The sequence below is a fragment of the Rhamphochromis sp. 'chilingali' genome, assembly GCF_963969265.1.
Source record: "Rhamphochromis sp. 'chilingali' genome assembly, chromosome: 1".
NCBI lineage: Eukaryota > Metazoa > Chordata > Actinopteri > Cichliformes > Cichlidae > Rhamphochromis > Rhamphochromis sp. 'chilingali'.
Window position 1 is genome coordinate 20,764,877 of NC_137929.1, and position 22,764 is coordinate 20,787,640.

The 22,764-nt window shown below is 38.2% G+C and overlaps 1 protein-coding gene and 1 long non-coding RNA gene across 2 annotated transcripts; both read right to left on the minus strand.

The window, feature by feature from the left end:
• Positions 1 to 742: 742 nt before the first annotated feature.
• On the minus strand, positions 743 to 6,136 carry LOC308405018 (uncharacterized protein). The gene is made up of 5 exons (XM_080895398.1): positions 6,023 to 6,136; positions 4,804 to 5,163; positions 4,423 to 4,530; positions 1,335 to 1,435; positions 743 to 1,027 (listed from the first exon to the last, which is right to left on the minus strand). The coding sequence occupies exons 1-5, from the start codon at positions 6,078 to 6,080 to the stop codon at positions 965 to 967; spliced, it is 690 nt and encodes a 229-aa protein (XP_080751524.1). The 5' UTR covers positions 6,081 to 6,136; the 3' UTR covers positions 743 to 964.
• Positions 6,137 to 10,535: 4,399 nt separating this feature from the next.
• Positions 10,536 to 13,136, minus strand: LOC308404528. Its single transcript, XR_013973141.1, has 3 exons — positions 13,009 to 13,136; positions 10,700 to 10,816; positions 10,536 to 10,624 (listed from the first exon to the last, which is right to left on the minus strand). It is a non-coding gene; the product is annotated as an uncharacterized lncRNA (long non-coding RNA).
• Between the last annotated feature and the right edge of the window lie 9,628 nt (positions 13,137 to 22,764).

Genomic DNA, 22,764 nt, shown 5'->3' on the forward strand with positions numbered 1-22,764 from the left:
ATAAATGTGTGACTGTAGCTTGTACTGTGGGAGCACTGAGCCAGCAAGAACCAGGATGAGAAAAATGTTTATAGTTATAAACATCACGTATGTAAATGGGTTGCTAAGTCAACTTGGAGGTCAGTGTTCAGAGAAAAGGTATTTTAGGAGCTCGTCGCTAACTGGTCTGATTCTGCCTTCAATCATGGTGAAAACACTGAAACGTTGACCTTATAACATGAATACAGAGAAGATGTACTGAATGATGAGGACACATTTATAATATCAGAGACATGCATTTAATGTCTCAGATTTATTTGAGATGTACAAGTTTTGTATGGTTGATACGACAAACACACACATAGCAAACCTTCGCCCGTCACAGGCGTACTTTCCACTTCCTGTCACTGACCTACTATACAGTCACCCCTGAACACCACACTTTCCATTCAGCATCCTAATCGTAAGCTGTAATCATTACGAAACCTGCGTGTTCAGTGTCGCATTTTTAACCCTCACTGTTGCTGATCGTGTTTTAGCCCAATCAAATTCTGCCTGGTACCATTATCAGTGTATAACCCTGTGATTTTGGGTGTATCCTATATGATGTCTGCATGATCAGAGTGATTTTCCCCCTGAAATACCGAAATAAATTGCACAAAACATTTTTAAGCAAGAAATTACACAAAAATCCTGAATATAGCAAAGATGCCACAAATTAAAAACTATGCAAATTCATCATTTATTTTATTTTTTTATTTGTCAGAAGGTTAAATAAACACATAAACATATTATTATTTTGTGATTCAGGCTTTATGGGACTAACACCCCATCACTGAAATTAATTTTAATTAAGATGTAGTTTATAGAAAAATACATACATATTTACAACCACATATGGGGTTTTTTGCAATCATGCAAAAATGTAAGAAAAATATGCTATATACAGGACAGAAAGTACACAAGAAAACTCTGGAGCCGACACTCATTTACTTTCTTTGGGATCCACATGCTCGAAGTAGAAGGATTCATACAGAGGCACTTGCCGCTGAAAGAGAAGGACATAAAGAAGAAGCTCATCAGTCAGACATCACAGACCGAGGCGCTCCACAGGTCAGTGTTTCCTAAAATGCACAACCTAAAACTCAACAGGCAATCTGAGTTTAACACATAGTTAGGTAGAAACATTATGTCAGTTATATTTTTATGATGTCTCAATGTTGAAGTCACCGTGAATAACTCAGTGAAAATGGATCAACATGTATTTGGACTGTTTAAAAATGATTTTCAGTACTGTTTCCTATTGTCCCCCTAAACTAACTAAAACATCACCCTGAAATGAACCCCGTTCTCACCCACTGAGACGAGCCTCTGGAGGAGCTTGTGCTGTCTTTGTCTGCATCTGCCATCTCGGAGTCTACGTGGGGAACCTCGTAGATGACTCGGGCTGCTAGTGCTGAAAACACACACGTCCACATAGAAATGATTACAAGGATTTAAATTGCATTTTCTTTTTAAAATAATGACCTAATTGGGAGCCGCATTTAATCCTTTCGGTCTCTGTTACTGTTACTGTAATGTTACAAACATGTTACAATACTTCATCCCTCCTTATATTTTCATTTTATTTTAACAAACTTATCTCTGTCAGTGTTTAAACTGTGGCATCCTGTTATTATGGGATGAAATGGACTTTACAATAATTCACACTTTATCTACTTCACTTCTGCACCTGTGGAGACTCAAACCAAGAACCTTCCTGCTGTGAGGAGACGGCACCAACCACAGTGTTTTGTTTTTCCATATCTGCATCAATTACTCACCTCCAGCAGTATCTGAACCAGCTGTTTCAGCTATCATCGTGTGCCAGTCTCAGCTCATTGACCATCTGCTCTTCAGTGACTGGCTTCCTCTTTTTAATTAAATCAGACTTTAGATTTGCCCATATCTACATGTGCTTCTTCTTTAATCTGATGCCAGCAGTCAGTTTAAAAACTAAACCATTTTGAACTATTGCATTCTTTATTTGATAACACAATTTTGCAGCCTTTTTCACAACCCTAGTGTATTAAAACATTATCCTTGGCACACAACGCTATTCAATTTCAGCCCCAAATATTTCTAATTGAAACACTATTATGTTGTTGTTGTTTTTCAATGTAGACTTGTTTCATGAGTAGATCATCTATCAAGAGGAAATTTGCTCTTTTGAGGTTGAACTCCAAATTGTTCCTAGTGAATCAAGTATTAATGAATGTATGAATGCAGCTTGTAGTGTAGAACGACTTTGAGTTTTCAGTGTTATAAATATAATAAAGTAAAAACGCATGTTATTATAAAGTGGTAGGGTACTTACAAAAAGAAAAAAAAAGTGATGTGATCCAAAAACCCAAAGTTTTCTGCTTGTTATCACAACCAGGCCTCCTGTTAGCAGCTCTTTTATCTTTCAGTCAGTAGAAAGCTGCTGTCACGTGTACAGATTGTTCAAAATTACAGATTACTCCTACCCAATCCAATTTCATTACAGTGGGTTGCACAGAGTATTATAGTTTAACATTGTGCTGCACAATGGGTTAATGTTTCCTGTAAGAGCGCCACATGAGTTGTGATGTGTATAGAATTGTTTGCTGCAAACAATCGTTTGCTGTTTGGTATTTAAAGAGAGTCTATGGGAACTTCACCGTTGTGGTACATACTTTAAATATAAGGTTACAAGAACTGACAATTCAATTTGAACTGATAGTGTCAAAATATTTTTCTAAAATATAAAAAAAAGTAGATGTTTACTTTCTTCATATTGACTGTTTAAGGTGATGAGATGAAGCTAGCACCTGGATAAATCTCATTGTGTTCCAACTGGTTTCTTACAACTACATTCAAATATACTTCACATTTGTTTTCCGCCACTAACATATATGATAGACTTTGGTGCTCTGTAAGACAGTCTATGTTGTTGTTTATACAGAGGATCCTGTAGGAGAACTTTCTGAAAATTGCCATTTTCATTTTGAACTACCTCCAAGCTCTTTGATTGTGTGCTTTTCTATTACGTATTCATCTACACTGTTTATATCATTCTGTTTGCTATTTATTGCTGTCTTCTACACTCCTGCACAGTTGGCGTGGAACGCCCATAATTTCGTTGTACATGGACAATGACATTAAAGTCCTATTCTATTCGGTTCTATTCTATTTTCCAGGTATCAAGATATTTCTTCTAATGAAACCCTTGAAAAACTTATCAGTCAGGAGCATTAAAATCCATTACATTTGTTATTTAGTATACTAGTTGACTTGATACCAAATAAATAAATAAAAGGCATTTTTCTACTCTTTCTGATCCCTCAAAGAACTTTTACATTAAGTGTAGATTCTTAGATTCAGTTAGTTTCTTCCTTTTAGTTAGTTTATTTGAAAATATTTTGATGTTCTCATGTCAGGGTCAGCTTTGTTGTATTTAATATAATGAGTGTGTCAGGAGTGACAGATATTACAAAACAAGCAGCACTTTTTGCAGGTCTTTGAGTCACAGCCATGAAGATGCCAACAGGTAAAAGGACTGTTTCTTATGCAGCGCTTTTCTACTCTATCTGAGAACTCAAAGCGCTTTATCTTAAACAAGTCCCAGTAAACACAGGTGGTCGAAGAATCAAGCTAAAAACATTTCATATATATTTTTTATTTAATTTATTTTTTACTTACTAGTTCGTGAGTGTACACTATAGTTTCAGTTAGTACTTTTTTAAAGCCTAGTTTTATTTTGTTTAACAGACGTGTTTGTTCACACCTGGTTTTAGTTTAATGTAAGTACAAAAACCTTGTGGCTCAGTTACTATTTTTCTTTCATCGGTTTTACCACAACACTTAAACTTTGCTGCCATGCAAACTGACAGTTGTGCAAATGTATTAGTGAGGAAAGTGTCAGCCTCCACATTACGAGTCCTAATTTCAAGGCTTTTGATGCAGATTGTTTGGAACTTTTCTTTTTCAGGAATAGTTTTGCGTGATGAAAAATGCGGACTGCAGAAGGTACTAAATGAATGCTGTTCAAATAGCATGTACAGAAACTCACACAGTTTTTTTAAAATCCTCGTGCATTTCCTGCTCCAACTTTTTATTACGTATATGGAAATATTAGCTCCTAACTTGTTTGAATTGGCTCCAATATAGTCCAGTAATAATGCCAAGGTTGAGGTATATCACAGAGAACTATCTCATCATAAAACAACTGCACATTTATAGTCAAGTGATTATTTTGTTTATTGTTTAAAATGAACCTGTGTTCCTGTGTGTGATACCTGTGTCATGTTCTTTGGTTAAAAGAGTTAAATACAACGTGTCTTTATGTATAGACAAAAACACAAGTAACAAAGAAATATTTTTGTTCAGTCCACCACTCATAACTGTGTCTCTGATGCTTTAGTATTCATTTAAAGTTGGTACCTTGTTTTCTTCGCAGAGTGCAGTAACAGACGAGTGTGATGAGGAGCAAAGGAACCACTACAGCCAGGGAAATGATCACGTTGGTTGGATTCCCAGGATATAAAGAATCTGTTAAATTTGTAATAATATTATAATAATAATTACATCCATCTATCTCATGTAAAAATGCAATGCCTTCTGGTACTATCATGGTAAAATGTTGTGTAATTTTTTTTTTTTTTTTTTTAAAAAGAGGGATAAAAACTGTATTAATTGTCTATTAAGACTACCAAGCCACCTAAAATGACAGTGACAGTACAGTTGATTTCAGTCTACAGTTGATATTGATTAAATATCAACTACACTCGTAAAAAGGGATTTGAACATGTCACCATACTGAACCTTGTGCACTTTGCCAGTTGTTCCCAGTATCGTTGCCTGTCTTGACTGTGATGACTGTCCCATTTCCTTTAGCCTCAGTTAAAGATGGTATCTCCACAGTCACCTTGCAGATGTACGTCCCTGAATCCTCTGTTCTAACACTTGAGATATTCAAAAAATAACATTTCTTCTCTTCCTTTATCAGAGACGCATTAGGCTGATTAATAAAGTAGTCGCTCCTAATTTCTGTTTGATTTTTAAGCCAGTTCACTCTAATTCTTTCAAACTTCTCTGTCCAGCAGCAGGTGATGTTTACTGTCTCTCCTTTCCTGACAGAAACATCGGGACTCTGGGTCACAACAAATGTGCCTGATGAAACACCTGTAGGAGACAAAGTGGAACATAAGTCATTACAAGACCACACATATTGCATGATTTCTAAAGCTAAAAGCATCAGGGTTTTGGTACAAATACAGTATGCAGATATGTTTTCAAGTAGCATGAAAAGAAAAGCAACTGAACTTTTTTAGGTTTCCTGAAGATGTTTCAGCTCACATCAGAGAAGCTTCTGATGTCTTCAAGAAACTTTAAGTAGTTCAGTCACTTTTCCTTCCATATCCTTAGATTACCACACATGTGTCAAACTCCAGACCTCGAGGGCCGGTGTCCTGCAGGTTTTAGATGTGTCCTTGATCCAACACAGCTGATTGAAATGGCTAAATGACCTCCTCAACATGTCTTGAAGTTCTGCAGAGGCCTGGTAATGAGCTAATCATTTTATTCAGGTGTGTTGACCCAGGGTGAGATCTAAAACCTGCAGGACACCGGCCCTCGAGGCCTGGAGTCCGACACCCCTGCATTACCATGACCTGGATGGCTGAGAGCCTACACAGACACAGACATGCTTCTAAAAACATTATAGTGATTTTTATAGAAAACAAATAACAATATTAGGTAGTAAATGCACATCAGGAATAAAGATGTCATGATAATAATTTTGTTGTCTTTTACATCTGTTATTTAAAAAGCCTTGTATCTTTATAAATCATTCTAGATCTAAGTTAGTCTCACTTCTTAGAACTAAGAACTTTAAACACTGACATATTGAGAAGAAATAATATCAGACATTCATTTATCGCTTGAATACTTATCACAAACAAATTTAGGAAAACTTAACTTTTCCATTTAGAGAGGAATGGTATAAAAACTAAATAATTTGCTAAGTTGTGTTTCTACTTACTCCAGGATGACAGGGTACAGAGAGAGGCGAAAAGCAAGCTACTTAGCAAGATCTTCATCTTGCCACACTGATTCACTACTGAACAGTTACAATCGCTTGATCTGTCACATCTTCTCTTAGTCCCACCCACCACACACACACACACACACACACACACACACACTGTGCACCATGTTTTCTTCAAAGATCTTCTGTTTTCTAGAGAAGTGTGAAAACCCACAGATGCTGCTGCTTCCTCCTTCAGACAGACGGCAGCTACAGACAAACTATAGAAGCTGTGACTAAGACTCAGACCTTTCTCTTCCGACTGAAAAGGACACTTTTTTTATCCTTATGCAGAGATGCTGAAATGGGGTCACAATAAAATACATATTAAGGACAGATAATGTAATAAACTGTATTTTTGTTCAAGAATTGTTATTAAAATTGTTTGAAAGTCAATCTTTGCAAGTTTACACACATGCATACATACAAAGTTTACATGTTAACATTAATTTATTTTAATATTTGACTTATTTTTTTAACTGCACTGTTTTGGAGGTTTTACGTTGCCAGATTATTGTAGTGGTATAGCTTTTGTTCTATTATTATTATTATTTTGTTGAAAACATCCGGGAGGAAGTTGATGTAGGTCACCTGAAAACGTGAATTGAGAGTTCATAAATGACGTGAATTGTCATTCTGTGAAGTCCTCAGAGTCTGAAGCTACTTTTTGCTGCTACTATGTTTCCCAAGGGGTTGAAGCAGTCGACACATCCACATGTTTTGATTTCACACCTGATGATACTAGAGATTTCTATTACCCCATCACAGTCTCATTCTGAGGGAGTCACATATTTTCAAACAGTGCGGCTTACATAAGAACAAGGTGTCTTTTAGCATCTATGCTTAAACCTAACTGTGATAGTGGTTTGTTGTTTTGCCTGCAGGAGGAAAGGTGGAGCAGTTTGTGGTGCTGGGTGGAGCTGATTGGCACAGTTGCTGCATACGTGCCATTGCATGTTGGGAGCTGAGCCAGACCGCAAAGCAGCCAGTCACACTAGCTCTCACAGCCTGGGTCAGTCCAAGCAGAGAAAAACCTGAGTTGTTATTTAGAGTGTGCTGTGAATTCCCCTGATTGGCTCTGTTAAAGTGACAACACACTACATGCTTTACATGCTGAGTAGTTTTCAGTGCCAAAACCTCATCAGTGAGCAACAGGATAGGCATGAATAAGAAAGTGAAAAACATAATAGTCACAAAAGACTTTATTGTAACACTGCAGTGACAACATAAAACAATGTAAATACATGTATTTTACTAAAGTTATAATGCTATTTAAAGTGTTATCAATTGTATCAGTTTTAGAACGTACAGTAACAATTGCAACGTTATTTTGTAACAGTGTAACAACCAGCTCATCTGTGACTTGTCAGTCACAAGTCAGTTATCACTAGGGAATAGTAAATGGACTGATTCTTATATAGCGCTTTTCTACTGTTCTGGAGCCCTCAAAGCGCTAGTGAGTCAGTAATATTTTGAATATTGAATATACATGGTCTACTGTGGAGTAACATTTTCCAAGAATTTGATGCATTCTCATAGACTTATAAGAAAACAGAACTCACTTCACTTCAATATGCAATCTACTGACACCTAGTGGTGAGATTTTACACACTGTACCTTTAAGCATGGGTACCAAGAAAATACTAGTTCCCTATCACCTATGGTTTCAACTTATCTAATGAAAACCCACTTAAAATTATCAGAATATAAATCCATCTTATATACAGTCTGTGTTTTGTAGGATATGCTGTTAAGAGCTACTAGCATAGCTGTACTCTGTGTGAATTTGAAAGTTAGTACAGCACTGAATTGAGCTAAATGCTGTCAAGCTGGCATTTAGTAGATAGAGTTCATCTGATCACCTTAAATTACAGGGTTACCATGCTAACAATCCAACTTCCTGGAAACTTAGTAGCAGCCATCACCGCTGTTCCCTCTCCCAGTAATGGAACAAAAGCTGAGCAACTTAAAGCTATAACATTTCAATTGATAGCCTTTAGCATTTAGATTTATTGTTTGGTGGACCAGTAGTTCTCAACCTGTGTGCCATGAGGTAAGCAAGACATTTGAACAGCCAGTGTGTTTCAGGCTGATGAAACTGCATTTGAAATACGACAGTACTCCCATGACCTGGATGACTGAAAAGCTGCACAAACAAAGACACAGAAAACAAAGAACAAAAACCAAACAACATTGTACAGTACTGTGCAAAACACTCGAGCCATGCCTCAGTCTTAGCAACAGTTCAAAGTTTTTCTTCTTTCCTTTTAAGTTCATTTAATTTTTTTCAGTCCAGTTCTCATATCTGGCCATTTTCAGGTGAATGTTGTTTGTTTTTTTATTTGTTTTGTTTAGCTTTTATTTTGTTGAGCCACTTAATACTGACCTTTGAATCCCTTGAACACCGCACACAAACATGACACAAGTGTTATGTCTACACATAACAGACAACTTTGCAAAGGACAAATCATTACGACATATAATCATTCTAAATGTAGAAAAGTACCAACAATTATGCAGTACCATCTGAAATGTGTCTGACTGACAACAGTTTCATTTTTCAGCATTACAATGATTCCAAACACACTGCAAACACAGTAAAATAGTACCTGGATAGAAAAACTTATACTGGAGGTCACAGATTGTCTTCCCTAGAGCATGAATCTCAAAATTACTGTAACAGTGTGGACTGCCTCGACAGCTGAATTTCTCTAATTGTGTATTTTGATGAATATTTGAAAATGAGGGGTGGCCAAAGACTTTTATATCATATGCAATATGTGAAATTATTAACAGGAAGTTTAATTTTAGACAGTAAGTACATTCATTCTTACTGTGTACTTACTGTGTTGCTCCTCTAAAACTTTACAGAACATGCTGTTTTAGGAATTTGTGTAAGTTTCTATCAATGGGACTTTTCAAATAGCTTTATCACACTGGACATACAGACATAAAATTGTTCAATATTTTACACAGAAATACAGAAAAATAAAAGCTCAGATTAGTCTCATCTTTCTCAGTTTTTGCAGAGTTCAAAGCCACAGCTTTTCTTCCTTCTCTTCGCTGAATTCTTCATAACAGCAAAATCATACTGTTTTGAGCAAATAGTTAAAGGACAGACATTTAGTGCTACAGATGGAAGGCTAAAGAAAGTAAATAAATAAATTTTCCATTTACACTTTGATATTGAAAACTAGCTTCTTTTCAGCCTTATGTGGCTTTTTGTTCCTTACATAGGTGGAGGAAAGCTGTGCTGAGGGTAAGGATAGGTAGAGTGTTAGGACTGAAATGAACATGTCTACCTGGGAAATTCATCTGATGAGGTAAACACAAGTTATTCACTACCAGGTAGCAAGAACTGCTTCTTGTTAGATGAAAACACGATTAAAAGGCACTGCTACATTATAACAACTGCTATCCCCAGTGCTCCAATCGGCTGGACCTTACACCTTACAGACTCATACTTACTGGTCAAGCAAGTCTGTGGTTCAGTTTTTAGCAGACTTAGCTAATGTGATCTGCAAAGTAAAACATAAAAGTGGCAACAAGCATGGATGACACTGATATAGCTGCACAGGCTGTAGCAGCTCTTAAATACTGTATTTTCTTCAGTTGCTAAAGAAGACTTCTTTGAGATCAGGTCTATAACTTTGTACAGATACAATAATCCTAAAACTGTAAACAGGATCAGGTGCTCAACCTAGATTTTTATGGGTTTTTGCTCATTTCAAGTGGAGCTTTTCGGACTTTTACTACTAGCAAGATAATATCAAGGTTCAAGGTTCAAGGTTCTTTATTTGTCAAATGCATCATACAGTCCATAACGGGACGGTATCAACATGAAGTATGGCAGGACATTTTGTTACTTACCCCCAGCAACAAGCTTATCTGTATCAACCATTTTTAGAATTCTGATGTCTACCATTTCCTTTGTCTTATTTAGCTAGTTCACACTCACTCTGTCAGACTTCTCTCCAGTAGAACAGACATATTTGGAGTATGGGTCACAACAAATGTGCCGTTAAAACATGTGCAAGAAAACACAGAAACGTTTTATTCCAATTTTTTTAGTAGCTTAATGGCAGAATTACCTGAAGTTTAACTGAACATGAAAACAAAGAATAGGAACAAATCTGAAAGCAAAGAGGTTCTTTTTTTTACTTACTTCAAGATGTGAGGGCACAGGATAAACCTTTCACACTGAATCAACAGTCAACTGACAAGTGTCACTCGGACACAATACTTCCACACAGACACCATCTACCCACTTTACTTCTCATGCGTTGTGGTATTATTCACTTTTCAATCTATTTACATGTGCAGTCACTTTTTGTTGTGCCAACATTTGTTGTTTTGAATGAATGAAGAATAAAACTATACATACTCTTAACTGATCAGTAACAAAAGAATACAGTTCTTCTATTTGTAATCAGATTTTATTATCAGACACTTTAATCTAACATTCATTTGCTGCTTCTACTGCTCTTCCATCTCTTTCTTCCTCTTCCTCGTCTTGCTCTTGCTTTTGACTTGAAGTTGGTTTATTTCCAGAAGAAGCTGAAATATGACAATCAACCGGTCATTATGCAGCGTAACCAACGGCTGTCACTGGAGCTTTGTGTTGTATTGTACCTTTTGAGTTCTGCTGAGCTTTGCTCCCTACATGGTAGACCCAGAAGAAGGCTGTGATCAAGGCGAGGACGGGCAGAGTCCTCATGAGATAAGTGAATACTTCTTCCTTTCGGGCTTCTGAAATTCATCGACAGAGGCATCTGATCAGGTGCACACAGGTTATACACAGTCCACAGGCTGGAGTGATAACTCCATGCCAGTGTTTTGAGTTTTGTGGATTTATGACTTGTTGTAGGTTTTCCCTACACTTTTGAGTTTGTTTGTAGTTTTGTTCCTTGGTTGTGGGTTCCCTTTTGTGATCCCTGTCTCTCTGGTTGTGTCCACATGTCTGTTTGGTTTCTCTATGTTTTGCCTCCCTAGCTGTCTGCTGTCTGTGTAATTTCCTGTTTTATGTTGGTAGTCACTTGTCTTGTTTGCATCGTGTTCTGTTTCACTTCCCCTTGAATCATTTAGTGTGTTCAGTTCAGTTGTGTTCCCATATGTCCACTTCCCCTCATCATCATATGTATTGTCTCGCTTTATCCCTCAGACCGTTAGTCACCCTGATGTCCCCAATTCCTAATGTTCTAGTATAGTCTCCCAGTATAGGTTTCAGTTAAAGCAGGAGCATCAAATGCCATATGGTGCCCACTTAAGTGGGCCCGACTAGTGAAACTCTCCTTCCTGTCAGTGTAAAGAAGTTACATATTTAACAGTTTTTCTACATACTGAAGAAAATGCTGCTGTTGAAAAGGAAGAAAACAGTCAGCATGAGACTTGAAAACATCTTTGTCCCCTGACTGTTGTTGTTGTTTTGTTTTTTGAAAACAAAAAAACAACAGAAATGTCTATAGTAGAAAGAGAAAAAGAGAAACAATCAATCACTTTGAGCGGAAGCACGAGCTCCAGCAGCTCTACGCTGAGGAAAAAAGATACATTTGCTTATTTTGTGCAGAATAACTTCACGTTATATTGATCAGCAGCTGCCCATATTAAGCTGTGATCGTCACCGGTTAACGTGGGCGTGTTTCCTATATCAGCAGGTTTTAAACAGCTGACAGGTGAACAGGATGTATGCAGGCAAACCCGACGGTCAGTCGAGCTCATCGGTTGTGTTGTGAGGAAAATCTCGGCTTGTTATTTATGTTACAGAAAGACACGGGCACGACGACAGGTGGAAGACTTTCTGATTTAATTTTTTTAACATAATTTCACTGTTGTCTGAGGATAATATTGATACGTGTCTATATTTGCATGAGCTGGAGATGGAGACCTTTCTTGGTCAACGTCATTAATCTTGTCAAACTCCACGAGACGCTGACAGACAGAGAAGACTATTCAGTAAAAAATCCAACATCTGCTGCACGGAGAATGGACTGTGCAAACAGATCTAACCAGCTAGGATAAAAACCAGTTAACCTGGAACACTGGCTCACGTCTCTTTGTGTCTTAGGAATGTCTGCTGCCCTTCCTTCTTTTACATAATGGTGTGATCTCTGCCTTCGCATGTGATTGGCCGCATGGTGTGCCCATTAAAATAAAGTCCTACCCTCCCATGCACGGTTTCTCAGCAAGGCTGAAGATTCGGCTCCCACATAACGACGGATCTTTAATAACAGATATATGAAATTATCTCCTAGGCCGGATTTGGCCCGCAGGCCGTACATTTGACACCCCTTTTAGATTTTTTTTAGATTTTTTTATTTACTTGTTGGCCAAATAAAGGGCTTGTCGTTTGTTCAACATATCCACTCCTGTGCATTTTAGGTCCATACCACTCATCTCTTCACAGTGTTGGGAAGGTTACTTTTAAAATGTATTCCACTACAGATTACAGAATACATGACCCAAAATGTATTCTGTAACGTATTCCGTTACGTTACTCAATGAGAGTAACGTATTCTGAATACGTTGGATTACTTAATATATTATCATGCTTTTTACAACTACATGAATGTACTATTGTTGTGTGATTTATTACTATTACTGAAGGTTATTCGCCATAACAATACCAACTAGATTTTCAAATATCAATAAAAAATGCGCAACAGTAGGTTGACATTAGGTAAGGCTGCACTTTTTGCACGAATAGAAAACAATTCCGCGCTTATATAAAATGGATCCGCTGCTCTGAACCGTAAAGACATAAAACCGTAAAGGGACCTCTGGCTAATATGTCGGGCTCGTAGCCGAAAACTAGCTTTACTTTGTTGCCTGGGTCAACTTTGCTAGCGAGAGATAGAGAGAGGCGTTGAAAGACTTCTCCAACGGAACTTATTTTTTCAGAGAAAAACACGAACATAGCGTACAGTCGAGTCGAGCTTACTTACAACTGGGCTTGTCAGGCACTCTTTTTGGCTGCAGCAGTTATTATTATATTTACATGCTTCCATCTCCCGTTTCTGCTCGATGAATGCTCTTACTTTTCCACTCCCCATTTCTCGCTCCTCGCGCTCACAGACACATCACAGGTATGGCAGTCCATTCTCCCTGCAGCACAGACTACCCTACCCATGAGGCTACATTCTTTAGGGCCATGCCTGTAACACTCTGCCTATTGCCTTCATATTAAATCATTTTTTTGAAAAATAATTTTTAAAAATATTTCTTCACGTCAAGCGATGTGGCATCACGGCAAGTAGAGGTGACATGGGCAGTGAGATTGAGACACAGGCATTTGAGCCTCTTTAATGCATGTTTTGTTTGGGTTTCCAAAAATAGAGAGGGCATAGCCTAACATATGAAAAAGGAAAAGACCGCGCGTAATCCATTTAGTTCAACAAAGTAGCTTTATTCTGACTACCACCTTTTAAAACGTTAACTGTAACGGGATACAGTTACCCATATTTTGTATTTTAAATATGTAACGGCGCTACATGTATCCTGTTACTCCCCAACACTGCCTCTTCACAACTTGACAAAATATGAACTTAATTTTTGCTATCCTGGTTCCACAGCGGTTTTGTGCCATTTTAAAAATCTACACAATCAGACATTTGCATATGGGATTATGAACCACCATCATCCTAGTGCACGGTTTGCTAATCATGTGAGAGCAGATGTATAACACCGCTGTTGATTTGTGAGTGTACATTCATATGTTTTTAGTGAAACATTACTAATAACGTTCGAGACACAATCAGTATTTTTTTTAAATGATGTTTGCTCATAAGACCTGATCATGTCTCTGTAAACCTATATTAGACAACCCAGTGGCTTACATAAACATGTATGTCAGCATTCTGGTGATTTGTCACCTACCTCGAGCAATATGCTGATCTGTGTTGTCATCTTTTTTCACTTCTTCACGATTTCTTTTGTCTTTCTTTTTTTTGGCTTTAACCGTGATGACTGTCCCATTTCCTTTAGCCTCAGTTAAAGATGGTATCTCCGCAGTCACCTTGCAGATGTACGTCCCTGAATCCTCTGTTCTAACACTTGAGATATTCAAAGATGAACATTTCTTCTCTTCCTTTTTCAGAGACGCATTAGGCTGATCACTCCTAATTTCTGTTTGATTTTTAAGCCAGTTCACTCTAATTCTTTCAAACTTCTCTGTCCAGCAGCAGGTGATGCTGACTGTCTCGCCCTCCATGACAGAAACATCGGGACTCTGGGTCACAACAAATGTGCCTGATGAAACACCTGTAACAGATAAATTGGAACATAATAATGTAAGTTATTAAAAAATAATATAAAGTAGTGATTGCACATTGGAAATAAAGATGACATGACAATAATTTTTGTCAAGGGCAGCGGATGAAGAATGTGTGGAGTTGAAAACAGAAGACCTAAATCCAGACAAAACAAATCATGGAAACAAACTTAATATTAACTGAAAGTGAGTCGTTTATTATGGCTGACGGAGAAATACAAAGCAATGCACAAGGTAACCAAGCTGAGAATAAACAATAACCTAAACTGGGAAAACTAAACTGAACGGCTACCCTGAGGTACCCCTGAGCAAGGTACAGTCCCTACACACTGCTCCCTGGGCACTGCATTGGTGGCTGCCCACTGCTTCACTGGGTGAATGGGTTAAATGCAAAGGAGTAATTTCCCTACGGGGACTAACACATACACATTGGAACATGGAGACATGACACAGAAGAGTAATGAGGGAAGTGGAAACACCTGGCAAACACAGCTGACACAAATGAGCACGATGCCACAGGGGAGGCAAAACTGAACACACTGAACATGGAACACCAGACTGTCAAAATAACATAGGAAACATCGTGAGACGTAGACATGACAACACAAGCTTGACGATATGACATGGAAAACGCAGACATGAAACACATAACAGACTGGGGAGACCAAATGATACACAAGAAGAAGAACACGGAAAGAGATAAGGGGAACGAGGCACAGGCATAACTAAAAATCATGCATAGAGGACAAGAGACAGAAAACGACACATAAACAAGGGAGCATGGATGAAACTTTAACTAAACAAAACCTAACTAAGACATATTTATAGTAACACTAGAACTTAGCATTACGGTAATACGGTAAGAAACATACAAATTAAACTCAAATAAACTTCCTGACAACTTTTAGGTTGTCTTTTACATCTATCGTTTCAAAAACCTTGAATAAATATAACTTCTTCATTCAAAGTCTAAGTCAGAAATCTATTCACTCTCCTTTTAACTGTTGTTTGATGTCCATAAGTTGTTTAATGTGGTTCACTATATGTTCAGTCACTTAACATGTGAAGTCACTTCCTTCATGTGAATTCAGCTAAACTTCACTCAGTTTCCTGCTCAGAACTAGCCATGCACTGTAAATTTGTCATGAAAATGAAAGTGATGGGCTTAAAAATGCATAAAAGCACTTACATTCAACTATGTCTATATTTCGCTATTTTCATTAAGCTTTATGTTTAAGCAGGTCCCCCCTTTTTTTTTAATCTCGTCCAGTTCCTGTGCATTATAAGTAGGATGATTAAAGTCAACAATAATTTGAATGCTAAAAATTAATTCTGTATAATCTGAGTACTTTTAGAAACTTTAGTTTTCAAGTTATGTGAGAATTCCATGAAAGCTTAGTACCCATTAGATTTTGATTATGCCCAGAAATCTAGCTTTGGTTTATTTTTTTATTTATTTTCTCAAGTTAATTTAAAAATGTTAAAGTTTTTAAAGTTTGCATCTTTAGAAGCACACATGATCCTACATTAATATTGATGTTTTTACTCACACCAAGTTGAGAGGGCATGGAGGAACAAAAGTAGCAGACGACCCAGCAGAAGACTCATCCTCGTACAATTCACCGTTGAATACTGATACTTGTGACAACTTCCCTAGAGAGTTACAGATATCACCTTTGTTCCCCACCCCCACTACCCCAAGATGTAATTTAGGTTTTTATACAGCAGTTATGTCATTTCCTTTACTCAATCAAATTAATATTTTGTTATGCAAAATTCAGTACATAAGAAAATATTGTCAGTGTTGTCAAAACTCAAACACATGAAAAGAAAAGATTCCCCGGAGCATTAGATTAAAAGTCACAGGCTAGAAAATGTAACACAAAAGACAACACCATTAAAACTGTTCTTTAATTAGTATTAACAAAAAAAGCAGACAGCTATATGGCGCTGTATTTAGCACTTAGGTAAGATCGTGTTCTTTAACATATTTAAAGTGTTCGTTCACAATTGCACATCAACACATGTTGAAAACACATGTTGACTTTGCACCGAAATAACTACCAGACTGTTTCTGTTTTACCCTGTGCAGTTTATCTCATATTTACGGTAAGTGGTAAGTTTATTTAAACTGTATAATGTTTCCATTAGTCTTTACGGTCATTAATGTAGGTAGTACACAGGAAACATATAGAACACAATGAATAACTGGGTACATTGTCTCATGTCACACATCAGGTATTCAGAGTGTGTGGGAAAATAAAACTCTACATGGAGACCTGATGGTGAAGAAAGTGTCACAATTATTTGGTACAAGAAGTCTTTGTGCAGAGAAGTGCAAATTTAAAACATAAAAAGAGCTTTTCATACTTTTCATACATATTTATGTTAAATTTGTGTCTTTCCTATAGAGGCTGTGGTCATAGGACAAAGCTAGCTGACCTGTGGCTACATCGCTCAGCTGGTTCATGATCAATACAGAAGGTAAACTGAAACTTCCAGACTTGTTCCCATTGTATGTTACTTGTCTTTAATAAAATATTAAGGCACTATGTAGCATACTTGTGAATTTAATTAAATATATCCCTGTTGTGCCATTTTCTCGTCCATTTATCAACTAGAAAAAAGAAAGAAAAGCCCAACCCTGTCCCTCAGAATCTTGAAAAATGAGCAGCAAAGAATTTTTTTAGCTGCAGTCATCGACATTACTTCTATTTTGTGAGAACGTGCTGGCTAGAACGGACAAGAGAGGGATGGTAAAATGAAAACTGCATCCAAGACAGAAACAACACAACTTCAGACATGCTAACAGGAAGCTACAGAAGAACCCAGAGTGATGTTGAAACTGAGCGTATGCTGAGCTGAGTCTTGCTTCCAGAGCCTCATCTTCAGCACTTAACAGAAGTACTGATGAGTTAGGAGTCCAGTAGCCTTGTAGCCTTCAGTCCTACTCTTACATATAAATAAAGTAGAATCACAATGGTAATTGCTTTGAAGTCTCTTTGGGCAGGTTTTCTGCAACTGCTTTGTGTTGTCGGTTTGTGTTTATGCTCATTGGGATTGAGATTTCCATCAATATGTGTAGCCCCAGGTTTTACTATTAACTGGTAATTATGTGACAATGCATTTCAGGTCATGTTATGGAGTAACATGAAAGTAATGGATCGTGAAGTAACAAATTACTTTCTCTGGCGATTAGTTAAGTAACGTAATGTGATATCTTTAAGAAAAGTAACAAGTGGTGTGTAATGCATTCCCTTAAAGTATTTGAAAGTAGAAAGGGAGGCAGAGCCTTCAGCTTGCAAGCCCTCTTCTGTGAATCAGCTTCCACTTTGGATTCAGGGAGACAGACACCCTCTCTATCAAGGCCAAGTGGCCAGCGTGCAAAGGCATTGCCCAAAAGCAGACTCAAAACACTGCTTTTTATTTTTAGACAAAACTTTAATTAACACAAGGATCACTAAGGTCAAGGAGTGGCAGAGAGAGAACGTCACAGGAGCGGGACCCACTGCAATGGCGGGAGAAGACGAGTTACTTCCAGAGCTCAGGTTGAAAATAAGTATGATTGCAAAAGGAGTGAAAGAAGGTTTGCTTATTTTTAGCAGTGCGATGCAAGGACTTAGAAAGGGGTGGTTCCCCTAGTGAGTGTCTGAGAGATGGAACTTGTAGAACGAGATGTTTGACCTTTCCTTTCCATTTCCAGACCTAAAGTATGTTGCAGCAACCAGAAGGGCAGACAGAGATTTCAGACTTATTCCACGTATTCCACGAAGACCTGAGGTAAGAGGAACAGTAGTTGGCAGGTAAGTTTCTGACAGGCAGTGAGACAGGGAGGAGGATCAGCATCAGAGGAAATCTGGTTCTTAACAGAGGCGAGTTAATGTTGATCCAAAGGTGCAAAAACTGGAAACACAGAGAGTGCAGTGTTACTGGCCCTACTTCTGCTGGAGGTTTCTTCCTGTTTAAAAGAGTTTTTCCTTCCCACTGTCGCCAAAGCGCTTGCTCATAGGGGCTTACGTGATTGTTGGGGTTTGAATTGAATTGGAAATCCAGTGAGTTTACTGTAATACTGATTTGCATTTTTCAAAACATCATACCAGACTTGGTAGTTTTAGGGTAACGTGTTCTTACTAACATGTTTCTGATCCATTTGAACAAAAAGTGTCGTACAACAGAAGGTGAAGAGTAAATTCCATAGCATACAATCATAGTGCAGCAAAGTTCAAGATAGTCTGTATATGAGTCCCCTTGAAACTGTAGCGCTATTGGGGAACTTTCATGAACGTTAAACAACAATACACACTTCTACTGTTAAGTGATAACAAATGGAAGTTGTTTCTTTTCATATTCATAAAGACTCTAAATAAGAGTCTTTATGTATGTAGTGTGTAGTTTAAAGTCTACCAAACGGAAGTGGCCTAGTCCTCTCCTCTGGCCTGTCAGTGTGATGACAAACAGGAAGCCCTTTAGCCACAAACCACTAAGTCACTAAGTCACCACGAACATTACACACACCATGCAACATGCATGTTATACCTATATATCCTTAATTCTTCCATCTTTGTATATATTATATAGTAAGTCTGTATTTTGTCTTGTAGTTTGTCCACCAGCTCGCACTGGAACAGTTCGCAGCCAAGTGTGAAGCGGTGGGAATGAGAATCAGCACCTCCACATCTGAGGTCATGAGCCTCAGAGGGAAAAGTGTGGAGTGCCCACTCTGGGTCAGGGACAAGTTCCTGCCCTAAGTGGAGGAGTTTAAGTATCTCGGGGTTTTGTTCACTAGTGAGGTGATATGAGGTGCTCCGGGCACATCATACCGCACTGCTAAGTACACTGCTAAGCAGTATCCTATTACACATTAATACTCAAATATACTCACATATACATACGCAGAGTATACTTTCATTCAATTCAATTCAATTCAATTTTATTTATATAGCACCAAATCACAACAACAGTCACCTCAAGGTGCTTTACATTGTACAGTAGATCGTACATGCCATCCATGCCCTCTATATATGTACAGTATATATATATATATTTATATAAAGTATAAATTATTATTATTATTATTATTATTATTATTATTATTATATTCTGTATACAGAATCTGCAGAGGAGCCGTCTGTCCCACTGTGTTAATGTGGATGCCCGGTGTACGTTACAAACCCCTCTCAGAATACTTAGTGGGACTCTGAACAACTACAAATATTCTCCTTTTGATTACATTACAATAGGAATGAACAGGTTATAGTACAAAAAAATTACATTTGAAAAAATTGTAAAAACAGGGTGTTTTTTGCTGTTAGACCATCCATTATGGCATCATCCTTTTCTGAAGGCAGTGAGACTTTTAGCTTTTCAGGAAGATCCCCCTCACCTCTACCCCCACCCTCGCAGTGGGGTCTAGACTCTTGCCCCATAGACATTGCAACATTGCTTTTAATGAGAAGTGGAAATGAATGTGGTGAATGGGAGGTGCAACAGTGGGATTTTGAAATGGTAGACATCCATGACATCACCGCAGGAAGGAAAAGGTTCAAATAACAGAAATAATGTTTGCCTTAAAGTCTTTTTTTATTTTTTATTTAGCTAATTCTGATTGGTTTCACAGAGGAAGGACTGCTTTCAGTCAACTGATATAAAGAGTTAAAACAAGAGTATAAATAGTCAGTACTCTTCCTGTTTGGATCTTTGCTAAGGTCCTTTTTAGAAGGTAACACCGCCCCAGTTTTAATTAGAATTGAGTACCTAACTACACTATACTACAGCGGGCGATCGTGGCTCAAGAGTTGGGAGTTCGCCTTGTAATCGGAAGGCGGTTCGAGCCCCGGCTTGGACAGTCTCGGTCGTTGTGTCCTTGGGCAAGACACTTCACCCGTTGCCTACTGGTGGTGGTCAAAGGGCCCGGTGGCGCCAGTGTCCGGCAGCCTCGCCTCTATCAGTGCGCCCCAGGGTGGCTGTGGCTACAATGTAGCTTGCCATCACCAGTGTGTGGATGACTGGATATGTAAAGTGCTTTGGGGTCCTTAGGGACGCTATATAAATACAGGCCATTTACCATTTACTATATATTCAATGAAGGCACAGAGGGTCTCATGATGTGAATAACTCAACTCACATGAATCTGTTAAGAATTGAAATTTGTCCTTCTTACATAACACATATGTGGTTGTATTCAACCTGCTTTCTCTAACTCCTTTCAACTTTGACTTCAATTGTGACGAGCTGCATAGTAGAAATATTTTTCTACACTGAAGAAAAATTGTTTCTCTTTGTGAATCTGTTATCTTGACATGCGTCTTCCCCTCTGACTACCCCTCTGAGTGTGCTGTGTAGTCCTGAATGTAATTGTGCACACAGCAAACAGAACAGCGCTGTCAAGTGACAACAGGCACACAGAAGCGCGTAGCCGAAAGACACATTGAGACTAACTGAAGCTCATAGTAAATGGTGTAAACATAATTTTGGCCTGAATAGACCTCCACAGACCGACATCTAGCAGAACGCAACAGTCAAATCAGATGAAGAGCATCAACACCACAGAACTAAAGCCGTGCTGACACACAAGCAGCTCTTTTTCAAGTTAACTTTGTCCCAGCTGAAGTGCAGTTCACAGTTCAAAAGGTGCATCACATTCTGTCATATGCTCAGTTTACACAGAGAGTGGGCTTACGAATATAATTTTGTCACAAATATAGTTCTCATAGCTGCAGCAAGAGACTGTCATGACATTTACACCTTCTTTTCCCCTCTGGAAATATTTATTATGCCTAAAATAAGCTATTGGAGATGATTGTGTCTCTTTTAACATTTTTTTGTGAATGAGTCACAGCAGTGGGTAAATGTGAACACTTTCCACCTACCAGCTGCCCTTTCAACAGCAGTTTACAGCTGTTTTCAAATGGTCCTTTTATGGTAAGAAAAAGAATTCAGCAGAGTGCTTTCTACATTTCATTGTGCTTAATTCACTGAAATCAGGTAATTCTCATTTTCAGTGATTTGTAGCCTCCTTCTTTGGATTGTGTTTAGCATAGATACTGTGACGAGAATTTACACTCTTCAGTTTTTGTTTTTAAATGTGGGTATTGGCTGTTTAACCACAGGATGTTTCAAAACTGCCAAGGGCTAAAGCTGTTGCAACAAGGAAGAGAGTGTTCTGCTTGTCAGCTTAAAAGTGAAACAGTTTTGAGACATTAACTTTCAGTATACACAAGATAGTTCCACAAGCATGGGTTTATATTTTATATGGGTTTCAAATTCAAATCAAATTCAAATCAAATTCAAATTCAAATTCAAATTTTATTTGTCACACACACACAACCATACACAGTATGACATGGGGGTGAAATGCTTGTAGCTGTACAATGCCTGACCATTAAATGACAGAAGAAAAGTTTTACAATATTTACAATTTACAGTTTACTACAAAATTTACAAATTAACTTAGGAATTTACAGTAAAGAATGTGCAAATAGCAGAAGAGATTATAAAGATTATAAAGATTATAAATTATAGGAATTATAGGATTATAGGAAATGTGTGGTGGTGCGTGTGGTGATGTGTGTGAGAGTCCAGTCTTATAGTGACGTGTGTGGGAGAGTCCAGTCCTACACCTGGTTCAGGGCCCGAATAGCCTGGGGGAAGAAGCTCCTCCTCATTCTCTCTGTTTTGGCCTTAAGGGAGCGGAAGCGCTTCCCAGACCTCAACAGTGAGAAGAGTCCATTGTTGGGATGGGAGAGGTCCATCATAATCTTCCTAGCTTTGGACTTGCACCGCTTGGTGTAGATGGGCAGCAGGTCAGGGAGCTCTGATTGAATGATGCGTTCGGCTGAGTGCACCACTCTTTGCAGATCTCGTCTGTCCTGCTTGGTGCTGTTCCCAAACCAGGTGCAGATGTTTGCCGTCAGGACGCTCTCGATGGTGCAGGAGTAAAAGTTCTTGAGCACCTTCAGTGGCAGATGGAAGTCTCTAAGTCTTCTGAGGAAGAAGAGACGCTGACGGGCTTTCTTAACCAGGGAGTTGATGTGGCAGGACCATGACAGGTCCTGAGTGATGTGGACACCCAGGTATCGGAAACTGTCCACTCTCTCCACTGGCGTGCCACTGATGATGAGGGGTTTTATAACTATTATATGAAGGTATTTTCTTTTCTAGTGTATCTACATCACATATTTTATTGCAATCAAGTACAAGTATTTCGGCAGACCTATTTTCAATATTTTGCAATTGTTGTCACTCTTGATTCTTTGCACAATGCATAAATATCTTCCTTTAGAACATGAGCAGATTTTGCGTTGGGGTCAAGTTTTTCTGGAGTTTAAACATCCTCTAATAGTAAGAATTCCTGCAGCTTTTGCTGCCATCTAGTGTAGCATGCCTTCACCTTCACTGCCGTACAGCAAATTATTACAATAGCCAGAGTGTT